The following is a 9,245-nucleotide window of genomic DNA, read 5'->3' as shown; positions in this document are numbered from 1 at the left end:
TTCAATGTTTTTTGTTTTTTTTTTTTTTCTGATGAATCTAAACATTTTCTCAGAATTTTCCTATTGTAAATACGAACGTGGACTTTGTCAAAGCTGCAGATCAATTCTAAGATGAGAAATTGATAAGGCGTAGATTCTGATTCTAGCAATTGCGCGTTCCCGTTTAAGTCAGAAGGACAATTTCGCAGTCAGCCTTGCTTCTTTAAGTTATAAATCCAATCCCTCAGAAGCATATGAAATATCATGACCATTCAAGTTTTAAAATAATAAAATCTGTATGACTTGTTTTCTTAAACAGCCACCATGTGCGTATGCTTTACATTAAAAGCTTCTTCTAAATCAGGTTCAAAACCATGGCTCTTTTCCCTTTTACTTATGGCCTCCTCTTTCATTTTCCACCCTTGTGGAGCCAAGCCCATTACTGGAAATTACAAACAAGTCGTAAACATTGGTGCAATCATTGATGTCAATTCAAGAATCGGAAGAGAAGAGAAAACTGCTATGGAAATTGCAGTTCTAAATTACAACAGTGGCTCAAAACATTATAACCTATCCCTTCACTTCTTTGACCACCAAAATCACCCTCTTCAAGCTGCTCAAGCTGGTAATTAAACTTTTTTTTTTTTTTTTTCTGTTTCTGTTAGTACGCCTGTTGATATTTTTTTTATTTTTTCACAGCTGAAAATTTGATTAAAGAGAAGGAAGTGAAAGCAATTGTGGGCATGGAGAGATGGGAAGAGGCAGCTGTAGTATCTGATATTGGAAGCCAAGCTCAGATTCCAATTCTTTCATTTGCTGCACCTGCTATAACACCACCATTACTAATGAGACGTTGGCCTTTCTTAGTAAGAATGGTGGACACAAATTCTGAACAAATGAAATGTATTGCAGAACTTACTCGAGCTTTTAATTGGAGAAAGGTCATAGCAGTTTATGAAGATAATACCTACAGTAATGGTGATTCTGGGGAATTGTCACTCTTATCTCAAGCTCTAAAGGAGGTTGGTTCGGAGATAGAGCACCAATTAGTCCTTCCACCGTTTGCAGTGCTATCTGATCCTAAAGGAGTTGTTAAAGAAGAACTAAAAAAGTTGGAAGAAGTAAAATCACGGGTTTTTATCATACTTTATTCATCATTGCCTATGATTATTAACTTATTTAGAGAAGCTAAGGAGATGGGATTAGTGGGGGAAGAAACAGTTTGGATCCTCACAGATTCTGTCACTAATTTCTTGGATTCAGTTGACACTTCCGTTATTCATTCTATGGAAGGTGCTTTGGGAATCAAAATTCGCTATTCTGATAATAGCAGTGCCTATAAAATTTTCTATAATCAGTTCCGGAGAAATTTCATGTTTGAGTATCCTGAAGAAGATAGCTTTGAGCCTGGATTTTATGCTCTTAAAGCATATGATACAATCGCAACAATCATAAAGGCCTTAAACTTGGAGAGAATGTCCAGCAACAAGACTAGCAGTCTAAAAATGTTCTTGAATAACATATTATTAAGCAATTTTAATGGTTTAAGTGGGGAGATACGTTTTGAAGCAGGCAAGTTAATGCGTAGTTCTAAAATGAGGATTGTTAATGTAGTTGGAAAGAAATACAAGGAGATGTACTTTTGGTCGCCAGGATTTGGATTCTCAAGAAAAGAAAATGCAAATGATAGTGTTCTTCCTATGGGATTAGAAGGTGTAGTGAATTGGCCTGGGGATTTAAAGGGGACTCCAAAAGGATGGGCAATGCCTTCAAATGCAAAACCATTGATAATTGGTGTTCCAGGAAGATCAGCATTTGAAAGATTTGTCAAAGTAGTGAATCTAACTGAACAGGGATATGAAGGTTTTTGCATTGAGCTATTTCATAAGGTGTTAGAGGTTTTGGGTTATAATCTACCTTACAGATTTCAACCTGATAATGGCACCTATGACGATTTAGTAAATCAAGTGTATAACAAGGTAAATAAATCTATATTATAAACTCCATCTGCAAAACCCCATATATAAATTATGCATTTAGTTATAATATTCATTATATTGCCTGAAATTATGAAAATACTGATCCTCCTTAATTTCTTGTGAAATTTCTGATAGAAATTATTGCTTATTTGTCTTGTGCATAAAAATAAATTCAAGACTTATGATGCTGTTGTTGGCGACGTAACAATACTAGCTGAAAGATTAGATAAAGTGGAATTCACACAGCCATTTGCAGAATCAGGCTTGTCAATGGTAGTTCCTGTCAAATCTGAGGAGTCAGCATGGATTTTTATGAGGCCTTTCACATGGCAAATGTGGGCAGTCACGGGTGCAATCTTGGTCTATACTATGTTCATAGTTTGGTTCTTGGAGCACCAAACAAATCCTGAATTTAGAGGTCCATTGAAGAATCAGATTGGCACTGCTGTTTTGTTCACTTTCTCTTCTCTTTTCTTTGCTCACAGTAAGCACCAAAATGTTTTCTCTTACTATATTTTACATTTTCGGTTAATTTGGCTTTGACTGTAAGATATAATTCACAGCCTTACGATCCTGGAGATGATTCCAGTACCACTAAGCCAAATGGTTAATGGTTTCCTTTCCTTTTGCAGGAGAGAAAATTTATAGTAACCTTACTCGGGTTGTTGTTGTAGTGTGGCTTTTTGTTGTGTTGGTTTTGAATTCAAGCTACACTGCCAGTTTCACTTCAATGCTCACCATTCAGCGGCTGCGGCCAAACATTACCGATATTGATTGGTTAATAAGAAACAATTTACCAATCGGCTGTGATGGAAATTCATTTCTAAGAAACTACTTGGAGAAAGTTTTGAAATTCAAACCAGAGAACATCAAGAAGATTAGCGGTGAAAACAATTACACAGACGAACTTCAGAGTAGAAATATATACGCTGCCTTTCTTGAAATCCCGTATCAGAAAGTTTTCCTGAGTCTTTATTGCAAGGAATACCTTGCAACTACACCTAGATATAAATTTGGAGGATTAGGCTTCGTAAGTGTTTTATTTTTTCTATTGCATTTTGTATTTTCTTATTTGTTTGACATTAAAATTGAAATTTGGAAAAAGTATCAATTTAGATATTGTTGGAAAAAACAATTTAGAAACGTGATTTTAACTAGGTAATTTTGAATTTTTTGTGCAATTCACCTTAAAAATCAATATTTTTAATGTAGTATTTTTCTTAATAGCAGCTGAAAGAGCAGTGTCAAATAAAACCTAAATAGAGAACCGTTTTTTATTCTTCAGGTATTCCAGAAAGGCTCTCCAATAGCAGCTGATTTTTCGAAAGCTATACTACAGCTATCAGAGAATGGAGAGCTAAGAGAATTAGAAAATAAATGGTTTGCTCTCTCGCCAGAGTGTTCAAACGACGCTACTAAAAGTGAGACTGAAAGCCTGAGCCTGGAAAGCTTTTGGGGTCTCTATGTTATATCTGCTGCAACTTCTACATTTTGTTTTCTGCTATTTCTAATTCATTTGCTGAAGAAGTATTGGCATTATCAGAAGGAAGAGCATGGCAGTGCGACCCCAAGCAACGGGAGTGTTTGGAACAAGACAGTTGGTTTAGCAAAATATATCTATCATGGAGAGATTGGTATTCCAGTAACATCTCCAAATTTTTCTCCATCACCAGATGTCCATGAATGGATATCTCCAAGGAGGGGACGTGACAGTAATTCTGCCATTCCTGACACTGACAGTCTTTCGGCCTCCTCCAGCTGAAGTTGAAGTTGTGAATATTCCATATTCTTCAAGAGAATCTTCAGCTGCTGAGATCAGTGTTGCAACTCTGACATCTATTTATTTAGAGTAATACGTTTCAAATCCCTTGAAATTTAACTTGATTGTAGTTGGAGAGTATAGTTTAAGTTAATTAGTCAAATCACAATTGTGAACAAAACATGAATGGCTATTAAGCAGAGCATTTATTGGTTGAAAACGACCTTGAAATTTTGTATCAGATGCAAAATTTGCCGTTAGCATCATTTTCTTGGTGAGCTTGATAAATAAGAACATCCATTCAAACTTGAAAATGTCAAAATGAAGTTTGTTTATTTTGGAGTTATTATGATTATTCAAGCTAAAAACCGTGTTCATTAGAAGGCCACGAAACTGGTTTCCCACCACCGATAAACTATTGCGGTCTTCACTCACAAAAAGTATCAAATTAGTAAACCATGGGATTGAAGAACCAAAACCATAATTATATAGATGTACAAGTTCAAAACAGAACAAGTATCAAGTCGTTGTAGTATAGTGGTGAGTATACCCGCCTGTCACGCGGGTGACCCGGGTTCGATGCCCAGCAACGGCGTTTTTTGTTCTTTGAAAAAATTGATAAATAATTTTTACATTTGTTATTTTTTTTTTCCTCCTATGTCATGTTAATGTACATTATTATTTACATTCATTAACTACAATGAAATCAATCAAGTTCTAAACTATGACAGATGTCCTTCAATGTCCTATTAATAAATGTTATTCAAAGTTATATTGAGAAGAGCATTATTAAAAAAAATATAAGTTGACTTGTTTGAAAAATCTTATTAATTATGATTATGTTACTTTCTTATGGAAATCATATCACCATTTTGTTTTGTTAAATTATCATTTTGAATTTAAAAAAAAAAAAAAAAGCTGATGATTCTAAACAATTTTTTTTTAAAAAAAAATTTTGACTGTTTTTATGAAACTTAATACTTCACTTTTTTATGCTTGAACATAAGACAATATAATATTTTCCTTTTTTATGAAATTCACTTGATATTTTACTTTAACAGTTGAATGAAATTTATACTAAAAACATAATTAAAAGCATATGATATGAACAGGTGTCACATACACCAAGACAATTAAAATAAATTTTTTTAAAAAATATTATTGTTTTATTTTATTTTTCTAGATCAGAAATACTTTTGTTTGAAGTTTGAAATAAATATTGTATGCAACTAGTTGGTATATAGGTGGCTACGTAAACCCCGCATAGTCAAGTCTTTCCATCATAAAAAAAAAGGATGAGACTTGTCTTTCCCCAGCTATACATGCGTATCCATCGGAAAATGCTCAACTGGTAAGGCAGGCTCCGTAAGGTCAGATTTCGACCCCGAAAAGGGTACTGTCAATGAACGAAAAAATTTTACACCGGTCAACCAGGGCGTAGGCTATATGTTCGATCTGCTATGGAAAGCAGAAGAAATTAACCTTAAGTATTAAGTTAAGGTTTAAGAAAAAGGAATTCATTAGATTGAAAGTACAGTCGAGTGATATAGAGTTAAGTTGAACGTTTGGTGAAGTGTTTACCAGACCCAGAGAAGGCAATATCTTACCTGTCCGGTTGTCCCCTGCCATAGTTTTTCAACGTTGTAGTTTCCTTGAAGTTTCTCTCCACATTCTGTCCTAATTCCAACATGTTTTTTCCTTTTCAATAAATTCTTAAATATTTTGCTTCGTTAAATTTATTTATCTTTGTTTCTACCGTATCTAAAAATTTTCTCAGAACTCTCCTATTGACTATTCTCCAAGGTATTGACTTTGTCCGAGTTGCAGACCAATTCTAATATGAAAAAATAATAAGGTGTAGATTCTGATTCTAATTAATACGCCTTCCTATTAAGTTCACCCCGTGACTTGCTTCTTTCAAGTTTTAAAGCTATAAAATCTCTACCACTTGATTTCTCAAAACAGCCACCATGAGGATATGCTTTACACTAAAAGCTTTGTCTAAGTCAGATTCAAAACCATGGCTCCTTTTCCTTTTACTCATGGCCTTCTCTTTCATTTTCCTCCCTTGTGGCGCCAAACCCATCACTGGAAATTATAAACAAGTCATAAACATTGGTGCAATCATAGATGTCGATTCAAGAATCGGAAGAGAAGAGAAAACTGCCATGGAAATTGCAGTTCTAGATTACAACAGTGGCTCAAAACATTATAACCTATCTCTTCACTTCCTTGACCACCAAAATCACCCTCTTCAAGCTGCTCAAGCTGGTAATTATTTAAATTTCGTAATTTTTTCTTTTTCTTCTGTTAGTACGCCTGTTGATATTTCTTTTCTTTTTTCACAGCTGAAAATTTGATTAAAGAGAAGGAAGTGAAAGCAATTGTGGGCATGGAGAGATGGGAAGAGGCAGCTGTAGTATCTGATATTGGAAGCCAAGCTCAGATTCCAATTCTTTCATTTGCTGCACCTGCTATAACACCACCATTAATAATGAAGCGTTGGCCTTTCTTAGTAAGAATGGCGGATAATAATTCTGAACAAATGAAATGTATTGCAGAACTTACTCGAGCTTATAATTGGAGAAGGGTTATAGCAGTTTATGAAGATAATACCTATAGTAATGGTGATTCGGGGGAGCTGTCACTCTTATCTCAAGCTCTACAGGAGGTTGGTTCGGAGGTCGAACACCAATTAGTCCTTCCACCGTTTGCAGTGCTATCTGATCCTAAAGAATTTGTTAAAGAAGAACTAAAAAAGTTGGAAGAAGTAAAATCGCGGGTGTTTATCGTTCTTTATTCATCATTGCCTATGATTATTAACTTATTTAGAGAAGCTAAGGAGATTGGATTAGTGGGGGAAGATACAGTTTGGATCCTCACAGATTCTGTCACTAATTTCTTGGATTCAGTTGACACTTCTGTTATTCATTCTATGGAAGGTGCTTTAGGAATCAAAATTCACTATTCTGATAATAGCAGTGCCTATAAAATTTTCTATAATAAGTTTCGAAGAAATTTCATGTTTAAGAATCCTGAAGAAGATAGTTTTCAGCCTGGATTTTACGCTCTGAAAGCATATGACAGCATTGCAACAATCATGAAGGCCTTGGAGAGAATGTCCAGCAACGAGACAAGAAGTCCAAAAACGTTCTTGAATAACATATTATTAAGCAATTTTAATGGTTTAAGCGGGCAGATATGCTTTGAAGCAGGCGAGTTAAAGCGCAGTTCTAAAATAAGGATTGTAAATGTAGTTGGAAAGAGATACAAGGATATAGACTTTTGGTCACCGGCATTTGGATTCTCAAGAAATGAAAATCCAAATGATAGAGGTGCTGCTATGGGAATAGAAGGTGTAGTGAATTGGCCTGGGGATTTAAAGCGGACTCCGAAAGGATGGGCAATGCCTTCAACTGAAAAGCCATTGATAATTGGAGTTCCAGGAAGAACATCATTTGACAGATTTGTTAAAGTAATGAATGCAAGTGAGGACAGATATGAATATGATGGTTTTTGCATTCGTCTTTTCTACAAGGTGGTAGATGTTTTGGGTTATAATCTATCTTTCAGATTTGAACCCTATAATGGCACCTACGACGATCTAGTGAATCATGTATATAACAAGGTAATTAAATCTATGCTGTAACCCCATCTAGTTCTATTATTAATTGTAATTCCCTGAAATTATGGAAATAATGATATTCATTGTGAAATTTCTGATAGAAATTATTGCTTTTTTGTCTTGTGCATGAAAATAAATTCAAGACTTATGATGCTATTGTTGGCGACGTAACGATACTAGCTAACAGATCAGATAAGGTTGAATTCACACAGCCATATGCAGAATCAGGCTTGTCAATGATAGTTCCTGTCAAATCTGAAGAGTCATCTTGGATTTTTATGAAGCCTTTCACATGGCAAATGTGGGTGGTGACTGGTGCAATCTTGATCTATACAATGTTCATAGTTTGGTTCTTGGAGCACCAAAAAAATCCTGAATTTAGAGGTCCATTGAAGAATCAGATAGGCACTGCTGTTTGGTTCACTTTCTCTTCTCTTTTCTTTGCTCACAGTAAGCACCAAAATGCTCTCTTTGCTTTTCATTTTTGATTAATTTTGCTTTAACTGAAGGTTAAAATTCGCAGTGTCACACTCCAGGAAACATTCCAGTACCAGTATGCCCAATGTTTAATGGTTTTCATTTCCTTTCGCAGGAGAGAAAATTTATAGTAACCTTACTCGGGTTGTTATTGCAGTATGGCTCTTTGTTGTGTTGATTTTGAATTCAAGCTACACTGCCAGTTTCACGTCAATGCTTACCATTCAGCGGCTGCGGCCAAATGTTACTGATATTGATTTGCTAATAAGAAACCATTTACCAATCGGCTGTGATGGAGATTCTTTTGTAAGGAACTACTTGGAAAATGTTTTGAAATTCAGACCAGAGAACATCAAGACCATTAGCAGTGAATACAATTACACCGGCGAATTTCAGAGTAGAAATATATATGCTGCTTTTCTTGAACTCCCATATCAGAAAGTTTTCCTCAGTGATTATTGCAAGCAGTATCTTGCAACTAAACCTAAATATAGATTTGGAGGATTAGGCTTTGTAAGTGTTTTATACAAACGTCAACGATCTTTATTCAAGAATTTCAATATAGTGTCAAACAAATCCTAAATAGAGAACTGTTTTTTATTCTTCAGGTGTTCCAGAAAGGCTCTCCAATAACAGCTGATGTTTCGAAAGCTATATTACAGCTATCAGAGAACGGACAGTTAAGAGACTTGGAAAGTGAATGGATTTCTCGCCCGTCGGAGTGTTCAAGCGATGCTGCTGACAGTGAAACTGAAAGCTTGAGCGTGGAAAACTTTTGGGGTCTCTATGTTATATCTGGTGCAACTTCTACATTTTGTTTTCTGCTATGTCTAATTCATTTGCTGAACAAGTATTGCCATTATCAAAAGGAAGAGCAAGGCAATGCGAGTCCAAGCGATGGGAGTGTTTGGAACAAGACAGTTAGTTTAGCAAGATATATCTATCATGGAGAGATTGATATACCAGGAAAATCTCCAACTTTTTCTCCATCACCTGATGTCCATGAATGGATATCTCCAAGGAGGGAATCTGACATTAATTCTGCCATTCCCGACAGTCCTTCGGCCTTCTCTCCGGCTGAAACTGGACTGGTGAATATTCCAGATTCTTCAATAGAATATTCAGGTGCTAATGATAACCAGCCGAGATTAGTATTGCAACTCTAACGTCTATTTATTTAGAGTCTCATTTGTAACCCTAGATGTAAAGTTCAGTCAAATTTAACTTAATTGTAGTTGAAAAGTATAGCTTTACGTCAATTGGTCCAATTACTATTGCAAACAAAATATAAATGGTAATGAAGCAAAGGATTTATTGCAACGACCTTGAAATTTTCTGTTACGAGACCTGGACTCGGTTTTAGCATCATTTTCTAGCTAGGCTTGATATAGAGGAATGTCCATTCAATCTTGAAATCTGCCACAAT

The 9,245-nt window shown here is 35.4% G+C and overlaps 1 protein-coding gene and 1 pseudogene across 3 annotated transcripts; both read left to right on the top strand.

Moving 5' to 3' along the window:
* Positions 1-262: 262 nt before the first annotated feature.
* LOC105649621 (glutamate receptor 2.9-like) lies at positions 263-4,015 on the top strand (annotated as a pseudogene). The gene is made up of 5 exons (XR_016318822.1): positions 263-604; positions 679-1,958; positions 2,136-2,442; positions 2,591-2,988; positions 3,244-4,015. The product of XR_016318822.1 is annotated as a glutamate receptor 2.9-like (transcript).
* A 1,050-nt stretch (positions 4,016-5,065) lies between these two features.
* Positions 5,066-9,139, top strand: LOC105649620 (glutamate receptor 2.7). 2 transcript variants are annotated; one of them, XM_020685436.3, is made up of 5 exons: positions 5,066-5,988; positions 6,066-7,345; positions 7,486-7,792; positions 7,977-8,332; positions 8,428-9,139. In XM_020685436.3, exons 1-5 carry the CDS (start codon positions 5,688-5,690, stop codon positions 8,983-8,985), a joined length of 2,802 nt encoding a protein of 933 aa, XP_020541095.1. In that variant the 5' UTR covers positions 5,066-5,687; the 3' UTR covers positions 8,986-9,139. The 2 variants fall into 2 exon arrangements, with proteins under 2 accessions (XP_020541095.1, XP_012091712.1); XM_012236322.4 differs by having other exon boundaries at positions 5,067-5,988; positions 7,935-8,332.
* The last annotated feature ends 106 nt before the right edge of the window (positions 9,140-9,245 follow it).

Source organism: Jatropha curcas, chromosome 11 (assembly GCF_041381405.1).
Source record: "Jatropha curcas cultivar XTBG-Jc1 chromosome 11, XTBG_Jcur_1.0, whole genome shotgun sequence".
Lineage (NCBI taxonomy): Eukaryota > Viridiplantae > Streptophyta > Magnoliopsida > Malpighiales > Euphorbiaceae > Jatropha > Jatropha curcas.
This window is presented reverse-complemented; position numbering and strand designations above follow the sequence as displayed.

What these genes read in the sequence shown, in the direction of transcription:
- LOC105649620 (XM_012236322.4), top strand. Translation starts at nt 5,688, where the DNA reads ATGAGGATATGCTTTACACTAAAAGCTTTGTCTAAGTCAGATTCAAAA. An exon ending in TGAATCATGTATATAACAAG is followed by an intron (nt 7,346 to 7,485) that starts GTAATTAAATCT and finishes AATAAATTCAAG; the next exon opens with ACTTATGATGCTATTGTTGG. An exon ending in GATTTGGAGGATTAGGCTTT is followed by an intron (nt 8,333 to 8,427) that starts GTAAGTGTTTTA and finishes TTTATTCTTCAG; the next exon opens with GTGTTCCAGAAAGGCTCTCC.